We start from the raw sequence: 20,853 nt of genomic DNA, 5'->3' as shown, positions 1-20,853 counted from the left end.
TTTTTCCTTACAGAATTTTTTAATGTTGTCAAATTTATCACCTTTCTTTTTATGGCTTTTTAGATTTTTGTGTCAAACTTTGAAAAGCTCTTTGCACTGCAAGATTCTTGAATACATTTCTCTCACATGCTGGGGATACACTTTTTTGATGGGGACCTTGAAGTAGCAGGTCAGGAAAAATGCAAACAGTAGAGAAGACTTGTGGGGAAAGGCCCGCAGAAGAGGCTATCCTCCTGGTGGACGGGCTCACAGTGTGGGGCTGCAACAGGAACTCAAGGGAGAGGCAGCAAAACGAACCCCAACATGTTGCTTCTCTCTCCCAAGCAGTTCCACCAGCCACATATCATCCCTGACTGCAAACGGATAACCGCATTCCATATGGGGAAGGTATACACCTTCTCTGAGCTTCCTCTTATCAGCTAGGGATCAAGTTGCCTATCTTGGTAGGAGACACACATGAGCAAACAGGCCACCTCATCCATCATGTGCACAGTAGCACTGGCCGTTCCTGTTCATTGCAGTTGACTAGAAAGGCCTCCTGAAATGCTGCTCTTTGACAGCTGTGGGAGGAGGAAGAGCCCTCCCTTTTCACATATGAGTGGCTCTTTGGCAAACCCAAAGCATGGTCTCGCATTTTTGTGAAAAGTTCCCATGCCTGCAGCCACAAATAGCTAGGTTGCTTAAAGGCTGTAAGGAGGACTACATTTCATTTCAATTCGTAGTGTTTCCTTCAGATCTGAAAACCAAAACAGTCTTGGCAGATTGATGACCAGTGGAAAGGAATAGTCACAAAATTAATTACATGGAAAATTATTTTTGTTACTAATGAGAGAATGAACAAAATATGTATTGGATGAAGGAATGACCAAATCACAACATTTGAATAGCAATTGTTATTAGTTGAACTCTGTATTTATGGATGTGAGAATATCATTCCAGGTCATTGTTTTAAAGAGATCCTGTACTTTTGTTTCTCCTAAATTTGATCAAATGAGCTATTAACATAGGACCCTGTCAGTCCGGGGTGAGTTGCTGTAGTAAGACGTTCTCATAGTGCTTCACGGCAATGAAAGGGACTTCCTCTCTCTGTTTGGCTTTTGCCTTTAGTTTCTCAAACTTATTTCTGAATGAATGAGGATATTCGAAATCTTAGTGGAAAGACTATGGGCTTTAGAATCAGAAAGACTGGATTTCAGATCCTAGCTTTGTCACTCCATGGTGTTAGGCTAGTTCCTAAACTCATTGAGCCTTAGTGTTTTCATCTGTAAATGGGTATATGTTACTCACAAATAATTCTGTAAAACAAGCCACTCCAAAATGTAGTGGCTTAAAATAGCAAACATTTATTTAGCTCATAAGTAAATGAGCTATTATTTATTATTATAGCTATTACCACAAATGAATGGTTGAATGATTCTCTGATTTGGACTGAGCCAAGCTGATCTTGGCATGTTCTGTTAGCCAAAGCAAGTCCAGATTCAGTGGTGGGGAAGTGTACTCCATCTCTTTATTGGAGGAGATGCAGAAAGATATGGGTGCAGAACCCCTTTTACAATCTACCATACTACTCTATAGGAAGAAATGTGATAATATACAGAGAATGCAGCTACTCTATCACCTATGTATTCAGAAAACATTTGTTGAGTGCCTACTATGTATTCTATGCAAGAGCTGATGCTGTGAGTAATGTAGAGATAAGTAAAACCTCATCCCCAGCCACAGGAAGTGCATAATCTTAGTATAAAAAATGGACACTGGGCCGGGTGCAGTGGCTCACGCCTGTAATCCTAGCACTTTGGGAGGCCGAGGCGGGTGGATCGCTCGAGGTCAGGAGTTTGAGACCAGCCTGAGCAAGAGCAAGACCCCGTCTCTACTAAAAATAGAAAGAAATGATCTGGCCAACTAAAAATATATATAGAAAAAATTAACCGGGCATGGTGGCGCATGCCTGTAGTCTCAGCTACTCGGGAGGCTGAGGCAGTAGGATTGCTAAAGCCCAGGAGTTTGAGGTTGCTGTGAGCTAGGCTGACGCCACACCACTCACTCTAGCCCGGGCAACAAAGTGAGACTCTGTCTCAAAAAAAAAAAACAAAACAAAACAAAAAAAAATGACACTGAAGCAATCATAGGTCACGTTACAAAGCGCAAAGTAAGTGTGTTAAGAGAGGAGTAGATAAAATGCTGTGGGATTGCAGAAGAGGGGGAAATTAAGGAGGCTCTGGGAAGGAATTCTGGTCCCAACTTGTGCTCTGTTTAATATTTCCCTCTAATTTTAATTATTGATCTCCCCAAGCTATCAATAATGACTTAGTGGAGCAAACCTAGTCCAGACGGGTTAAGCATTTTAAACTGGTGCAATTTGAGGTGAATTAAGTATTTGAATGTTGCCAGCCATCTCTAGATGCTACACGCCCAGGCTAATATGGCTGGAGCAAAACCATCTTACTATCTTGCGGGATGATAGTAATCCTCCAAAATTTACTTCTCTGATTAAAATAATTTCCACTAATCCAGGAGCCCCTCGATCCCATTAATTTAAACAGTTGGTTTCCAGGGACAGCCAGAAAGTATAAATCATACTTTCAATAGATTTTTCTGAAAATAGTTTTTTTCCTCCTTTTATTCTTTGCACTTTGGAGCTTTGAAATAATTGAATTAACAGTGTGCTAGAGGAGACTAGAAAAAAAAAAAGTTTAAAACTAAGGAAGGACTTGTAGTAGAGAGCTTTAGTGGACCCAGGATTGGGTGAGGGGTGATCAAGATTATGTTCTTCTGGAAGTTGATGGCATGTTGGGGGACCGTAGGCAAGTTCTCTTGCCCGAGTCTGGGTTTCTTCAAATCCAACCAGGGTATGATTATCTCAGGCCTTGATCCTTTGCATGTGGAGTCATGAGCTAATGTCTGTTCTGTGTACGGACTTTCTTGAAGTACCTAACTATAAGGTACTTGTATTACTGTAAGGTGTTTGGAATCTTAATAGCTTTTTCAACTGCATCCAAAATGGGCTTCTCTTTGTAAATGATTTAAGTGACTGCGAATCAAGACTGAAAAGGGGTTTGTTTCTCTGTCCTTCTATGCCTAGGGTAGGATGACTGCGCATTTTTAGAGCATGCCCAATTTGCCTGTTTAATGGAGGGCTCCACAAACATCCCAGCCGTTGAGATAGGATGTGTAACTTAGATAATGGTTAAGATACTGCTGCTCTTTACAGGATAATAATTTTCCAACTAAAAGTCTAGTTGGCTAAATCAGTGGTCAACCAATTAAGAGAACCTTCAAGTTAAACATAAATATTTGACTTTGAAAGGCATTCAAGAGGTACCAATTTTGTTCTTGGTTAATATTCATTGAGCTGTCTCATTGTTGAGGTTGCTGCTCACATTGGAATTTTATGACAACAACAAGAGTAATGTTTTAGTCTGCCAACTCCCTTTCCTCCAGATTCTTAAATTACATTAAACTTCTCAGTTCATTTAAACCTTTATGTGTTTTTAACTTTTTTTTACAGATCATATCATTATTTGATTTTCCCTACCCTGGTGGTTTGTAGAGGACCAGTGGTGCTAGGATATAGGTTATGTAAGACTCACCTAGGGAGACTCAATAGTTTAGAGATAGGGGTCCAAGAATCTATATTTGTTTAACATGCTTCCCAGTTGAGTTTGGGAATCACTGCATTCAAACTGTATCTATGGTTAGTAAAAGAAAACATCTTTACCCAACAGTGAGAGCTGCTACTTTGCTGAAAGCTTACTATTTGCTAGGTACTGACTCATCTCCAAATACTATCACAGTTCAGCCTTATGACAATCCTCCAGGTTCATTACTATTATGTCCATTTTCTGAATGAAACCTGAGGCTTAGAGGTATGAAGTAATTCGCCCAAAGTCATAAGCTAGTATGTGACAGAGCCAGGATTTGAACACGTCTGACTGTACAAAGTTGACATCTTTCATCCTTCTACTAAACTGCTTCTCATCTAGCCTATTCCAGTATCATTTAGAAGTCAGGCAGGACACAAAGGAAGCATGATCCTTTCTCTCAAGAAGTTTACTGTCTAATAAGAATGAAAGGAAGAACCCATATTCACTGATGGTCAAAGGAACATAAAATTAAGTGGAAAATTGTAAAGAAGAAAATTAGGGTAATTCCAGGGTTTTTTGTCTTTTCAATAATAAACTGAATATTACTGAACTAAATATTAGCAAGTTTATTTTATTTGCCTGTTGAATTGCATGTTGTTTTGCTATGATTTAAACATAACGTGAATCAGAAGTGTCCTTCTGTTTGGGGTTCCAACGTGAGAAAGATTTTATTGACGTCACTGTTATAATCTTTCAAAGAGATGGAATTTGTCCATCAAAATATTCTGTTTTATATATTCTATTTTGTTGTTGGGCTCTAAGCAAGCAAATTGGAGCAGAAATAATTTAACCTGTGCATAGTACCATGTTGAATGGGCCATTATTTTCTCTCTTGCAGGGGCCAAGTGCAAATTAGAAAGGCAAAAGGAACTGCAAACTTAGAACCTCTTAAACCAGTATGTTGGACTAACCCTCCATTTCCAGGAGATATTTATGTTGCTAAGGAGATAAAAGCACAAAAGACTCAGTTCTGGTTTAAGAATCAATTCTGGAAGTACACAGGGCTAGGGCCAAATCACTAAAACTCGGAGAAGCATTCCCTGTTCTTAATAGAAGACTTTAAGTACCCAAGTTCTGCAGACAAAGGCAGATGTGGGATTACGACAGGTGAACACATACCCATTGTGGACTGTCTTTATGACAATAGGAGCCTTCTAGAAAGGTGATGTCCTCACCAGGTTTCAGCTCATTGTTCACTTGTTGTAGAAAATCTTGTTTTATTCGGAGGAGGCAATTTGATTATCCAGGCTCCTGTGTCTTTCTAAACATCCTGCTTGCCATAAACCACATAAGGTTCATCACCAACACCTTTAGTGAGGACAGGATCCTCCGAGATTGTGTTAAGCCCTTCCCCCTCCCTCTCTCCTTGTCATAGCATTTATCATACTATGTTGTAATTCTTTGTTTATTTCTCTGTGTCCCTATCAGACAATGAGCTTCCTGAAATAAGGAGCTGTCTTGATTTTGTTCACCTTTATATCCTGGCACCTAGCTGACACTTAGCTAGTCTGAAGCAGAGTAGGTACTCAATAAATGTTTGTTGTATAGATGGATGGATGAATCAATGAACAGACAAATGAACTTAATAGAATTAAACTCTAGGTGAACATAAGGAGTTTTTTTTAACTCCTTGTGGCCATGTGGTTTTCCAAATCATCTGCAATATACTATGGCTATAGGGAACACCCAGTACGACTTCATTCCCATTGTGTATTGGACTTAACCAAGACTTCATTTGTTTTGCAAGAGTCAAAGATAAACTCTCAGGCTGTCATGGAATTGCAGTTATGAAAGCATCTTTCTTGTGTCTCTTGTTTCTTTTGAGTGGCGTGTGACTCTGAATTGGCCAGAGACAATTACTAGGTAACAGACTTTTATTATAAAATGGATTATAGAATATGCAATGAAAATGTACGTGGGTCATACAAAGGGGGAAATGAAATGGCAAACGCCATAACACAAAGACAGATGACACAGAAGGATGAGTAAGAAAGAAAAACTGCCAGGAGGCACTTTTCAGGGGAAGAGTGTATAAGGAAGGGCAGTCAAGTGGAAATAAGAAGAAAAGAGTAAAGTTTGTTGATGTCATTAGAAACCCGAGGTGTCTACAGCAACCAAAAGGAAATGAAATGGAACCTCTGTAGGGAGATAAGACCAATTTCTGAGCTAAGCATTCTTTAACATGTTTATTCCCTTTTTCACTCTGTCTTCACCAGCTCTCTCTGAGGCCAGAAATAAACTCTTTTATTGCACTAAACATCTGTCGAGTTCTGGGAGGCACCATGGGTGAATGAGGGCGTGTTAACTTTGCATCCACTCATTTGAACGTCTCCTTGGGGAAGATCAAAATTTGAACCATTTTGAAATTTCTTTTAGGATGTTCCATGTCCCTGAGGAGACATCTTGCCTCCTCAGTAACTATTTTGGATGTTTCCTTTAAGAAAAAAACATAAACAAACAAAAAACTAGAAGCTCCTGAATTGGCAAAAGTTTCTATGGCTATAGTTGAGTAAGACCATATTGATTTTTATTCACTTTCAAGAAGATGTGCGTCATGGTGGTGCTTTGCATAGCATGCTTTCAACACAAGCACTGCACGGGATCTGTAAGATTAATTTAATAGATTTAAAGAAGGAAATAATATTTATTTCTTTCTGCCTTTTTTTTACAGTTCCCACTATATACAAATATGAATAATACCACAAATTTTGGTGTATGTTAAATTTTTCCTCAACACATTAATGGCTTTGTCACATGTACAATAATTGTGCTGTTTACAAAGAAATTGTGCTATTTCCATGTTTCACACACAAAAATATGATTTCACAGTGCAATGCAGGTAGTGTGATTGGGTAATCGAGCAGGCGTTAAGGTTGCAGGATTGTGCCACCTTCTTTCTTGGTGACTGTATTGATAACTTCATTTCGCGATTACATCAGAAATCCCAATTCAAGGTCACTGAGAATTAGGATGTCTTCATAAACACTGAGCATAATATTTTCCACTGCTGACTATCCCATGTGGGATGAGGGAGGCTTTAACTTTTCTCTCTCCTCAGTGAGTCCCCAGAGTGCAGAGGACCCCTCATTCAGGACCCTGGACGTGGGGTAATGGTGAACCCAGGGCTGAAGCAATGCCCAGGCTGACAGACCCCTTGAGCCGCTGGGGAATGTAACCTGTCTGCTCTTGTAAGTTACAGCACACAGTTGCTTTTCCAAACAGGCACCCTTGGTTAAGGTGATTTACCTGGCTGTGGGCTTCTCCAATGAAGCACTAGGGAGAGGAAGGACACAGGGCTAAGAGCCTTGACCAGACAATGTCTAAAATAACATTGCATCCCACAGCTCACAAAGCCGTCAGCATCCCTGCCACCCCCGAAATGATCCCAAGCAGAGGCCTTCTTTTACCACAGGAAGAAAGTGTGCCCCTGTTGTGGGGCTGACCCTGACTGCTTAGAAATTCCTTAGGCATCTCTGAGAACTCAGCCTCTGAGGATACATGTCACATGTTAGGGGTACAGACAGAAGAAAATGGAGTTGAGTGAGAAGTCAACATGTGTTTATTTATAAGCCATTTCTAAGGCCTGGCTCTATCTTAGAACTTCTGGGATTTGGCAAAGCCTCTTGGCTGCTGTGGGCCTCACTTGCTTCATCTGCAAAATGAGGAGATTGTATTACATAATTTTTAAAAAATCTGTTTAAGGCCTGGGAGCCTTTTCCACAAGACCTGTAAACACAAAAATATGTAAAACAGATAAAAGTAGAGTTGTTCCAGTTAAAGGAAGGTCTAGAGCCTTGTACCCTTGTCCTGTATACCCCTAAATTCTATAATGTTCTCCTATAAATAGCTCCACAAAAAGCTGATGGATCCAAAGACTATAGATTGATAAATAAGTCCTAGGATTCGAGGGTGCACCCTGGCACAACGCTCTAGGACTCAGTGACTGGTCAAGATAAGCACTGGGGTAGCCACTTGCTTCTCTTACTGGGCCTTTGCAACTGCTGGGCTGGCCGCTGGTCTCGGGAGTATGCAGTGTGCCTGTGTAACCTCACACATCACGGAGTCCGGGATACAGGATGTGGCATGGCTGGATGCTTCTTGGAAGAGCTTCCACATCCTGTGAACGTTGGGTCTCTACCTGCCAACTGCTGAGATGAACCAGTAATCCTTTCAGAGAGCACAGGCTTTTATCAATGAGGAGGATTCAAGGCTCATTTTGTTCTTCCCTCCGAATAACACTCCCACTGTTGAGGCTTAAATACCAAAACCTTATGGTTTGCAGAATCAGTGCCAAAAAGTCAATCCTCGGAGAAACTGCAAAGATAATGGCTCCTATTGATCAAATCAGGAGAAGAATAGCTTTTGAGGTTGGCCCTCCTACAGAGGTCGAGAAAGATAAGGGCTGAAGTTTTCTAAAACATGCTTGATTTGCTTAAATTGGATAAAACCATATAAAAACACTTGTGTTCTTAGAGAACTGGTAACCAATTCAGGAAAGCCTCACAAAATGAAAAGATTGGCTTGGATCAGCGAGGCATGTGAAATACAGTGTCCTTCTAAAGGCATGGTGAATGTGTCATTACAAACACAGATGATGACACAGCAGCTTACTAAGCATGGCCATGCAGAGGACGGCCACTAGCTGCCTTCCTGGACAGAGGGGAGGCACCACGGCTCCTGAGTCTGTAGGCCGGGCACTGTGCAGGATCCTTTTGGTCCATTATTTGATTTAGTCCTTACTTCAGTCCTATGAGATGGCTTTTATTGTTCCCATTTTACAGATAAAATAAAAGTCAAAAGATGTTCGATAACTTGCTCATGATCACAAATCAATCAGTGGCAGAAATGAGTATTTTCATCTAGGTGCGTACTTCCATTAAATATTCTACTATCTTCTAAATGACACATTTTTCTTTTTTTTTTTTGAGACAGAGTCTCACTTTGTTGCCCAGGCTAGAGTAAGTGCTGTGGCGTCAGCCTAGCTCACAGCAACCTCAAACTTCTGGGCTTGAGCAATCCTACTGCCTCACCCTCCCGAGTAGCTAGGACTACAGGCATGCACCAGCATGCCTGGCTGATTTTTTCTATATATATTTTTAGTTGGCCAGATCATTTCTTTCTATTTTTAGTAGAGACGGGGTCTCGCTCTTGCTCAGGCTGGTCTCGAATTCCTGACCTCGAGCGATCCACCCGCCTCGGCCTCCCAGAGTGCTAGGATTACAGGCGTGAGCCACCGCACCTGACCCTAAATGGCACATGTTACTCTGCTATTACCACAGTGATTTTACACAGAGAAGCTGCTACTCTGGTAGTAAATAGAAATGTCTCACGTTTTGCCATAGGCAGGTGAACAGGAGAAAAATGGAATCCATCACTCGAGATCCTTCAGGGTCAAAACCGGTGGCCCTGTCCCTCTCTAAAGCTGCTGGTGGCCATGGAATTGATGGAGCTCAAGTGGAGATGTGCTCAATTTTTCTCGCTTAAAGTTCAAGCCTCCCTTTCATTAAAAAATAAGATAAAATAAAATATTAAACATCATTTTGTGAGGTGGAATTATTAATATTAAACTTTCCATATAAAATAATCAGCCTTTCTTTTAAAAAATATGGCCTTGGAAGATAATATTTTTCAGGGAAGTTATTCATATTTTAAAATATTTTATCTGTTTTTATTATCATTTTATCTGAGAAGCTGAACATGTGGTTATCTAAAGGAATGGATCTTGAGCCTGAGAACAAAATTCTTCAGAATCAGCACAATCACTTAATAAGCATGTGAATTGGAATTATCTCTGCTGTAGCCCAAGAACCAAGTGGTAATTAGTGTCCAGGGACACGTGGGGAACGATTTCACTGTTAGTGGTGCCAAGAATCTATTCATTTGTCATCGGTCCCAAATTATATTCCATCAGCAATTCAAACTCAGCTTGGAAAAACCAAGTGACATATAACTAACTTTCTATAAAATTAATACTGTAAAATGAGACCTCTATTTCTGGCAATTTCACTGTGAGCAGCAGTAAGATGAAGCTATGAAAATATCGAAGGGAAATGCTGTCAATGTCTGTCTTAATCCTGCCACTTCTCAACCTTTGCTTTCTTGCCTGAAATGCCACCTTGGCTGCCATGCTTCTATTCCCAAGCTCCCTGAGGTCTAGAAGTGCTCGATGAGCCATTGCGTAAGGCTAACCATAGTAGTCCACAATACTGCAAAAAGGTCTGTTATTATTGAAGGAGCCAAAGTGGGTGGTCGTAGGATGAGGGAGAATGGGGGTCAGAGTGGAGTTGGGGTTGGAGTCATTTGAGGAGGGCCCCGAAATGTAGACACTTAGCTCTTCCTGGCAAAATCACCTGCATGAAATACCCATTCCTAGGACGAGGGGTGGATGAGAGAAGCACCACTTTCCACTGCGGTTTTGTGTTAAGCATTTTTCCAACTGGGGCAAATTTTTCTTTTTGGTTTCATATTTTGGAATTTTATGTGCTGTAAGATCCCTGCCATACTTCCCATCTGACTTCAGGTCCCCTTAGGGGAATTTGTCCTGCTTTGGGCAGGGGACTGAGGCCATTGGGGTTGAGGAGGGTGTATGTAAGCTTGTCTGTTTCTTTCCCACCTGCTTCTAGGACCAGGAAAGAGGTAAGCCAAGGAGGCCTGTACAAAGCAAACAACCCTTTTGTCTCTGCTGTGTGGCAGGTAGACAAACTAGAAGTGAGCCTTTGCAAAGTCTCTGTGGGTCAACATCCTGTTCCTGTGCAAGCTCAGTCAGCGATGCTGACGTGTGGCTTCTATGGCCATTTGGCAGACAGTCAACATCAGTAAATAAGGAAATGTAGAAAGTGTGCTTATCTCTGTGAAAAGGTGAAGCCGGAGCTAAGGTGATTTTTTTAAACCAGGTTTCACAGACTTGAATACTGGTCGGCGCGGACTGCCTGGAGGTGTAGGGCACTGGAGTCAAACAGACCTGGATTTGAATTCCAGTTGTTCCAATTGTTAAAGTTCACCTTGTGTTCCAACAAAGACTCATTTTGTGTTGGGAAAAACTCTGTGGCAGATCCCAGGCTTAATGGGCAAAAAGATCCATAGTTGATTAATGATGCCTGCGCTAGAGTGAAGAGAGCTGGGGAGATGCGGAGGAGGAATTGACAGCGTATGTGCCATACATGCAATGACCCTGGGTCCGCCAAGATCCTGTCCAGCACTAACGTCCTGTAATAATGTTCTGTGTGTGTGTGTGTGTGTGTGTGTGTGTGTGTGTGTGTGTGTGCGCGCGTGTTAGACATAGCCTAAAAAGAGGTTAGCATAATCCCATTACAATATGTTAGTAGGATGGTGCCATGGCTTAAATTTTCAAAAACCACAACAAAAGACACCATTTGTATATTATAGTCTATTATTGAAGAGTGTATTATGTCCTTTAGGTTGTTGATTTGCATGTTTATTTTAATTTATGATGATTTTGAAAATTATCTTTTTAAGTTTAGTTGCCACAAATGACTCTTTATATTCAAATACTTAGCTTTCATTTGTCTTGACTTAAAGTTCCAATGTAGAGAAATGAATTTCTCTTTTCGTAAAAGTGCTACCAATTCACAAACACAAGCAATGAAATCAGCAGTAGGAGCAACGTTGCTCTTATTTTTCACTGGAAGGCTATTGGATACATTAGTCAAAAACTGATCTTCTAACAAGAAAAGGAAGAGTTTGATAATGTGTGGTTATTTCTGTAAGTTCCCTTTTTGTTAATGTAATATTTTGAATTTTCAAGCCAGTTTTTTAAAGTAAAAATCTTCAGATCTGGCCTATAGATTGTTCGTTTGGATGGCCTCTAAAACGCAGGCGCCTCTGCCTGGCGACCACTGTGGCCATTCCAGTGTAATAAGCTATGGGAGTCCGGTGGTCTCTCTCCGAAGGCAGACCGTTTGGAAACCTCCTGTAATGCTTCTAACAGCCCATAAGTTACTATATTTAATATTGCCCTTGTCTTTCTCCCCTCCCTTCTTTTCTTTTCAGAAACAGAGTCGTCAGTCACTGCTGAGTTAGTGCCTACCTCATCATGGAACATTTCCAGTGAACTTGACAAAGGTACACAGTGGGGACACATGGGGCGGCGAGGGGGGAGGCATGAAACTCCATTTCTAATCCTGGCATGACCTTCTTTGAAATCAGCTGTTTTCCAGATCACTAGGAGAAGGTGGGGGCCAACGTAAATTCCCAGCTTACTTTGTGATCATTTAACATTTGATTACTTGGAATTCTGTTATATCTGGAGAAGTTTTTTTTTTTTTTCCCTCTCTTTCCTTTCCCTTCTTCCTCTAAAATGTTCCACATGGTAAAAATGCTTCAAGATGTGAAATAGGGTCGCTTCTGACCTTCCTGACACTACATCTAGTGGATCTTATTTAGGGGATTTGATTCAGCCTTAGCCAGGATTGATCAGAGCTGTTTGCTGGGTGACCTTTCCCAATGAGCATTTGATGTGTTTGCAGGGTTCAGCACAGAGTATCTGGAATGTTTGTAATTGCCTGTGCATACAGATGGCAGCTTCCTGTGTGCACATGGGGAACAGGTTCCTGCTAGGAGCTTGTTGTTTAGCATTAATTGAGCCCCACCACATGCTTGACTACGCTATAGAGAGTCTCTGCCTCTGTCCTGGAGTGGTAGATCAGGACACAGCAAAGCCCCAGCGATCTGGCTCAACGGACCCCAAGCCTTAGTTCTTTCTCTTTATTCCTCTTATGCCCTTTTATGCATCTCCAGCCAAATTTCTATTTCTTCTTATGTATCCTGTGCTTTTCTGCCCCTCTGCTTTTGTCTTTTTCCCACCTGAATTATTTTTCCTTCTTTGCCAATACCCATTCTCCCCCTTCTGCAAGGCAACAAATTACGTCTCCTTTAAGAGCAAGCATAAATTTTATATTATTCACAGTCTTGTCTGATTCCTCCAGCAGGAAGTGGCCTTTCCCTCTTTGGAACTCCCATTTTCTCTGTTCTTCTCTTTGCATCGTCTATATTATATCATAGTGATTTATATACCTGTCTTGCCCTTAAACCTAGAAGTTTCTTGTAGGTAGGATTTCTATCTTGTTTCCTTTTTTTTCTTTCTTTCTTTTTGCCCTGTGTCCCTCACAAAATCTAGCACAGACTCTTGTTCATAGGAAATCCTCAATAACTATGTGTGGAATGATAAGTCAAATCTTATCTAGTGAGAAGCCACATTCATACATATACGTACAAATACGTTCAACAAACTTACTGAGTTTCTACTTTAGTTCAGGCACGATTCTAGATTTTGAGATTACAGTGGTAAGAAGAGCTCAAAAGTCATTGTCAAATATGGTCTTTTAGGATCAGCTCTCTATCGTTATGGTCACTGAAAGTTGTATTTCCTCTCTGAGAAGAAGTAACTTTATTTTATAAAACAGCAATAGGCAAAGTTATTTTGCTGGTTATACTTTATTAGGCATTTTACAATAGTGGGGTGAAGTGAGGTGTCCTTTCACCTTAAATCAAAGGACTCTTAGGATCATTTTTTTCTGTTTCCAAATTTGATGTGGACATTCTTTTTCTATTATAATTAAAACAGATAAAAACAGAGTCTGTGTGTCGTTCCTCTCCATCTCCAGGACCAAGCACAATGCCTAGGAGGCAGTAGATTTTCAACAAATATTTATAGAATATTTTTTAACTAAAAAGCAGGAAAGGACAGTAAATGTTAACTTAGTGCCTACTCTGTACCAGGAACTGTGCTAGGCACTTTCAAGTATGTAAACTTACTCTGCAAGCTCTTTATGGAGCCAACAGAAAAATTATATTATTGCATACTGCGTGCTGTTGATCAGCATGGCAGCTGAGTGCACTGTCTCCCGGGCATTCATATCCCCTCCTCCTGGAGGGCAGATTCCCTAACACGGAGACTCAGTAAAACGAAATCCATCGCTTGGTATGTCCTACTGCCTCCCTCCTCACCCAGCTGCTCTGTTCCACCCGTCAGTCCCACTGTGACTCCCAGCCTCCCTCAGGTCCCAGTGTTCTGTTAAACAAGTCCAGTCAGTGGTATGAAACAGTTACCTGTCTATCCTTTCCAACAGGAAATGAAATTTAAAAGAGACAAGGCCACCCGAGAAGAGCCGCTGAAAGCTGCTATTGATGGCTCATGAGGGTAATTTCTGAAACAAATGCTTCAGAACCAAATACCACCTAAAATAAATTGATCTACAGGGGCTCAACCTCAGCTCCCCGGGAGAGAGCTGGGGTGGGTGTGAGGAGGGCCTCTTTCCCCTTCTTCCCTATCCAGTCACAAGAAGTCTCAGAGGTTCTCTATAGAAAGCCAAATGTTTCTTTTGGAGAAAGGACTGGAAATTGCTCCCATAGGTAGCAGAAAGGGAGGGAGCCTACTACTTAAAAAAATACTGAGGCTGCTTCCAACTGCAAATAGTTCTCTGTGCTGACAGACTAGATTTGGGGGTATTTTTGCCCTGGTTTGCCTTTTTAAATATGGCTTTCTTTCCCAGCTTGAAGCTTTATACATAGCAGGGAAGTGTACAGCATGGTTCTTACGAGCTTGGGCTCTAGAGTTACCATGACTCTGAGCTTCCTCTTGCTCTCCTGTGCAGTGGGGGTAGGGGTATTTGTATCTATCACCTAAGGTGGTTTTCCTGGCCAGAAAGCATGTCTGTGGGTCGCAATGCCTGTGTTGTGATAGGATCGCTGCTTGCATGGTCACAATAGACAGACGCATCCTAGACTCAGCCCTTAAGCCCACCTCTTCCCCAGAGCTTCACTATCAAGGCCTGTGACTGGGTTCTCTAGTTGGGCAGTGGTTCTTCCTCTTGTCTCCACTCTCTGTTACTTGGTTTGTTCTTGGCACGTAGTCTATTTAAATGGTATTAACTAGCCTGCAGTTTAGAGCTTGATCCTTAACTAGTCCAAATGGGATGACTGAGTCATTGTGCTCCTGACTGTATATATCTGGAGCTGTGTCAGTGAGTGAAGGTGGCAGAGTAGGGATGGACTAGATGTTGCCTTGGCACTTGGCAAGCTGATCAGCAGTCTTCCTGGGCCTGGGGTCTCTGAGAGCTCATCCATCCTTGTGCTCTGTTTACAAAACTGATAGCTGGTTAGAGGAATTCCTTAGGGAATTCCTGGGATAGCCATGTGGTATTTAAAATCACCCAAATTCAGCAGGTTTGGGCCTTTAACAACATCTTTTTTTAATGACTTTTTTAAAAATTTCAAAAAATTTCAAAATATTAAGGGGGTACAAGAGTTTTTGTTACATGGACACACTGTAATGCTGAAGTCAGGACTTTCAGTGTGCCCACCATCAGGACAGTGTTTTTTGGGTTTTGTTGTTTGTTTGTTTGTTTGTTTATTTCAAAATATTAAGGGGGTACAAATGTTTTTGGTTACATGGCTCGCTTTTGGACTTTATTTCTTTTTTATAATTTATTTTTATCTTTTAAAATTTTTTTTTATTTCAGCATATTACAGGGTACAAATGTTTAGGTTACATATATTGCCCTTGCCCCACCCAAGTCAGAGCTTCAAGCATGTCCATCCCCCAGACAGTGCGCACTGCACCCATTAGGTGTGTATATACCCATCCCCTCCTCCCTTCTCCCATCTGCCTGACACCCGATGAATGTTGTTACTATATGTGCACTTAAGTGTTGATCAGTTAATACCAGTTTGATGGTGAGTACATGTGGTGCTTGTTTTTCCATTCATGTGATACTTTACTTAGTAAAATGGGCTCCAGCTCTATCTGGGATAATACAAGAGGTGCTAGATCACCATGGTATTTTGTGGCTGAGTAGAACTCCATGGTATACATATACCACATTTTATTAATCCACTCATGTATTGATGGGCACTTGAGTTGTTTCCGCATCTTTGCAATTGTGAATTGTGCTGCTATAAACATTCTAGTAGAGATGTCTTTTTTATAGAATGTCTTTTTTTCCTTTGGGTAGATGCCCAGTAATGGGATTGCTGGATCAAATGGTAGTTCTACTTGTAGCTCTTTGAGGTGTCTCCATATTACTTTCCACAGAGGTTGTCCTAGTTTGCAGTCCCACCAGCAGTGTATGAGGTTCCTATCCCTCCGCATCCACGCCAGCATTTTTTATTTTGGCACTTTTTGATAAAGGCCATTCTCACTGGAGATAAGCGATATCTCAATGTGGTTTTGATTTGCATTTCCCTGATGATTAGATATGTTGAGCATTTTTTCATTGTTTCTTAGCCATAAATCTATCTTCTTTTGAAAAGTTTCTGTTCATGTCCTTTGCCGAATTTTTCATAAGGTTGTTTGATTTTTTTCTTGTTGATTTTCCTGAGTTCTATATAGATTCTAGTTATCAGCTCTTTATTAGATGTGTACCATGTGAATATTTTGTCCCATTCTGCAAGTTGTCTGTTTGCTCTTGTGATAGTTTCCTTGGCTGTACAGAAGCTTTTTAATTTGACCAGGTCCCATTTATTTATTTTTGCTTTTGTAATGCTTGAGTCACAACTGTAAGTTTGCTCATCATCCAAACAGTGTTCACTGTACTCATTAGGTAGGTTTTTCCCTCTCCCCTCCCCCTGCTTCATTTCCACTGAGTTTTACTTCCCTCTGCACACATGTGTACTCATTGGTTAGTTCCAATTTAATAGTGAGTACATGTGGTGTTTGTTTTTCCATTGTTAAGATACTACACTTAGGATAATGGTCTCTAGTTCCATTGAAATTGTTGCAAAAGGCAATAATTCATTCTTTTTATTGCTGAGTAGTACTCCGCGCTATACATATACCACATTTTAATCCACTCATGAATTGATGGGCACTTGGGTTGATTCCACATCTTTGCAATTGTGAATTGTGCTGCAATAAACATTCAAGCACAGGTGTCTTTTTGATAAAATGACTTCTTTTCTTTTGAGTGGATATCCAATAGTGGGATTGCTGGATCGAATGGTAGGTCTACTTTTAATTTTTTGAGGAATCTCCATACTGTTTTCCATAAAGATTGTAATAATTTGCAGTCCCACCAACAGTGTATAAATATTCTTTTCTGTCTGCATCCATGCCAGCATCTATTATTTTTTAATAAAAACCATTCTAACAGGTGTAAGGTGGTATCTCATTGTGGTTTTAATTTGCATTTCCCTGATGATTAGTGACGTTGAGCATTTTTTTATGTTTACTGGCCATTTGTCTGTCTTCTCTTGAAAACCTTCTGTTTGTATCTTTTGCCTACTTTTTAATGGGGTTGTTTGTTTTTGTCTTAATGATTTGCTTGAGTTGTTTGTAGATTATAGTTATAAGTCCTTTATTGGATATATAGCTTGTGAATATTTTTTCCCATTCTGTAGGTTGTCTATTTGCTCTGTTGACTATTTCCTTTGCTGTGCAGAAGCCTTTTAATTTAATCAAATCCAATTATTTCTTTTTGTTGTTGCTGTAATTGCCATTGGGATAGTTATAGGCTAACGCCAGGTTCTTGAAAATTGAGCTTTGTTTGGTTTTTTTTTTTCCATCTATAAAATAGGAAGAATCCCAGCCTTCTGGTACTGCTATAAGTACAAGACATAATGACATCTGTGAGAGGGCTGAGCTCCAGCTCCAACCGTGATTGAAAAATATAGAGATGGATAGATTGATATTGATATTGGCATATTTTTTAAATGCCTGAATGTCTTGGCATAACTCTATCACTTTTTCCATATGGACATTGGGAGTAAAACCTCCCTTCCTCATGAAATAATACCAGTTATTAGTGGCTAGCGTTTATTGAGGGCTTTTGATGTGCCATGAACCATGTTAAGTAATTTACATGGATTATCACCTTTAACCCTCATAATAATCTTAAGAGTTAGTATGTCCATTTTACAGATGAAAAACTGAGTCTTAGAGAAAAAAGTAGTGGGTTTGAATGGTGGCCCCCCTTCCCCAAAAAAAGACGTGTCCATGTCCTAGTCTCTGAAGCCTGTAAATTTTACTTTATTTGGAAAAAGGGTATTTGCACACGTAATTAAATTAAGGATCTTGAGATGAGATCATTCTACATTATCAAGGTGGGCCCTAAATGCCACACTCATCCTTGTAAGATAGAGGCTGAGAGAGGTTTTACACAGACCCACAGAGGAGAAAGCAATGTGCAGGTGGAAGCAGAGATTAGAGTGATGCAGCCACGAGCTCTGGGATGCCAGGGCAGCCCACAGAAGCCAGAGAGTCAGGAATGGATTCTACCCCTGTCCCCCACAGGGAGTGTGGCTCTGCTGGATTTTTGTACTTCTAGCCTCCAGAACTGTGAGAGAAGAAATTTCTGTTGTTTTAAGCCCCTGAGTTTGTGGTAATTTGTTACAGTAACATTAGGAAACTAATAACAGATTTAAGCAACTTGCCCACAGTCACAAAGCAGTGAACCCAGAAGTCAAACCCCTGTTCTTAACCAATATATTTATTTTGCCTCTAAACCGAATTGAAGTTTGTAATAAAATGCCATAGATTCATTTACTCGACAAATGTTTATTGAGTGCCCAACACGGACAAGGTCTGCCCTGGGGGCTGAAGATACGGTAATGAACAAGACCGAAACCAGTCTTGCCTTTGGATACTCCACCATTCAGTGGAAGAGAAAGGCTTTAAACAGTTACTTCCACATACACAGATATGCTCTGAATCATTTGATTCCAGCAGTGGTAGGTGTTATAGAGGAGAAGGATGAAAACATAAGACTTGTCCTGAAGCACAGGAGTCTCACATGCATCCTGTCTAGCCGAGCTAACAGCCACCTGAGGGAGGAGTCAGCCCTTCGTTCTTTCTGGAATGTTTCTGGGAGGGTTCAAGCACCTACAACCCCACTTTAGCCCTCCTGAGCTTGCAGAAGTTGGTTCACAAACAGGGCAGGTCCATTATTTGGGGATAAGGACCCACGGACAGAGGAAGGCAGAAAGACCGTCAGCAGACAGTGAGCTCTACAACCCATTACAGACATTATGGGACAGTGGAGTGTGGGGGAACTTCTCTTAGACAAGGTTGGAAAATCTTGCATTCCTGCACCAGGCAAGGTTTCCTGTAGGGCCATGAGAAGCTCACTAATCATCTTTCTAGTTCAGGGTGATATTACTTCAGGGCAGTTCCTGTTAAGATTCCAGGCTTAAATATCTCTTGTCCTGGTTTTATTCCATCAAATGCTTATTTGCTTTGAAAAATGCCCTGAGACTTAGCTGGTCTAAGAGCTTAGGAAGTTCAAATCCTCACATACCTCAGAGGGCTTCTTAGCCTCTGCCCCCAATTGCTGTAACTAAGAATAACTTACTTTCTGATCATTTTTGGCAAATGATTCCATTACTTGTGGACCCAACGTCAGAAATGACCAACTCTGGCCATTGGACGATGGTTGTGGAGAATTCAAATTGACCTGCAAGAATGTCCTATCCATGGCCTTTACTTGTCTTCTGAACTCAGAGCTGAATTCTTTCCAGAGATTCTTCCCAGGACTGTAATTTCAACACCACCCCACCAACACTTATATTCACTCATTCATTCAACAGGTATTTATTGAGTGTCAACCACGTGCCAGGCACTGGGCTGAGGATACAAAGGTAAAAACACAAAATTTCCACTGTCACAAACCTCACTTTCTGGTGGACTTAGCAAATCCCTGTGTGAAAAGTACTATGATACCTGACACTTCCTACGCACCATTCAGTGTGCCATAAAAACTCCACAAGGTAGATACTATTATGTCCCTTTTACAGACAGGAAGACAAGTTTGAGGTAAAGTGACTCAGCTAGTAAATGGCAGAGTCAGAATTCAAATCCAGGTTTCCCTGGCTACCAAGTCCGTATTCTCAATGGCTACCTAGTACAGGGTTTCCGTTTGGAGAAGCCCTAAGGTTAGGAAGCTCTTTCTGATATTGAGCCAACTGGTCTTCATTCTCACTCTTCGGTGTCCTGGTCCCTTTTACTCTCAGAGAGTGGCTGGAGACTATTCTTTGGACTTTGTCTTCAGACTCGCCTGGGTTTCTGATCTGGCACTCCATAGCTGTGTGGCCTTGGGTAAATTGCTTAACCTCTGTGGTTAAAACCACAGTTTTAACATCTATAAAATGGGGATTCAAAAATTACTGTTATTCCGCATTCTGACTTTGAGACAGACAAACCTAAATGCTGGAGCAAATGGACACTGATCCTACCTTATTTAGCAATTGTGTGTGGTCATTTCAGACTTGATTACAACTCAAGTTTTTCCTTAGTTCTAAGCTTCTAAGCTGTGTATGCTGCCTTTGATTAATAAAGAATGCTAAATTATATCTCTAGATAAATTTGTAAATACTTTGAAAAGAAGCAAGAAGAATCAAAATCAATGTCATAATATATTAATACCAACAATCTTTGGAAACTTGTTGTTACCTATATGTGCCCTCATTAGTTCCAGTGTTGCTTTGAACTTTGGAATAAAATGACGAATGGCCCTGGGACCTCGTCTGTTCTTAGGTAGAGGACCTGCTGTTTGGACTCCTAGACCTCATGAGAATAATTAAAGAATGAGGGGAGATCATGCATGACTTTGACAGTGCATTATCATTACAATATCATTGACCACAGAATCGCCTTTTTCTCTAGCTGAACAGTTCTCATTCTTTTCATTATTTTTCCTTCTAGCTTGTTTTCCAGATCCTTCTCACACAACAGATTGCCTCCTGGACTGAGCACACAATATTCTGGACCAACACTTCATTTTGCACTTTTATTTCTACTACTTCATTTCATGCTTTTATTTCTGCAACCAAAATTCTCAGCTGCTTGGTAGCATCATCTTATTGTTGACTTATGGTAAATTTGCAGTTAATGAAATTTCTTGTGAGTTTCTCACAGTTTTTGGCATTTATCTGCAATTCTCTTTTCTCATGCTCTCATTGTGCAATTGGTATTTTGTGTCCCAGTACTCGCTATAAGCTATTCTTTTTATTTTTCACTATGTTAGATTTGTCATTATTTGATGCTATCACTTAGCATAACATCATAACATCCCAACTTGGTGTTTTATATTACTTTGGTTCTTATCTAAGATATAGATATATCTGTTGACAGGAAAAGGATATAGACAGAGCCCCTATCATGATTATATTTTGTCTTGTTTTAAGTGTGGAAAACTGCCTCTCTTGCAAATGTGTATAGTTTAGAGCTTGTTTTTGAGAATCTATAGACTGATTCTCT

At 40.6% G+C, this 20,853-nt stretch overlaps 1 protein-coding gene across 1 annotated transcript in view; it reads left to right on the top strand.

Annotated features, from left to right (window-relative positions):
• The window catches only part of ROR1 (receptor tyrosine kinase like orphan receptor 1), a 361,547-nt gene that overhangs the window by 205,343 nt on the left and 135,351 nt on the right, over positions 1–20,853 (top strand). The window contains exon 2 of the mRNA XM_045547843.1: positions 11,655–11,726. Within this exon, the coding sequence (XP_045403799.1) occupies positions 11,655–11,726 (72 nt within the window). The remainder of the gene's footprint in view (positions 1–11,654; positions 11,727–20,853) is intronic.

The sequence above is a fragment of the Lemur catta genome, chromosome 3 (genome assembly GCF_020740605.2).
Source record: "Lemur catta isolate mLemCat1 chromosome 3, mLemCat1.pri, whole genome shotgun sequence".
NCBI lineage: Eukaryota > Metazoa > Chordata > Mammalia > Primates > Lemuridae > Lemur > Lemur catta.
This window is presented reverse-complemented; position numbering and strand designations above follow the sequence as displayed.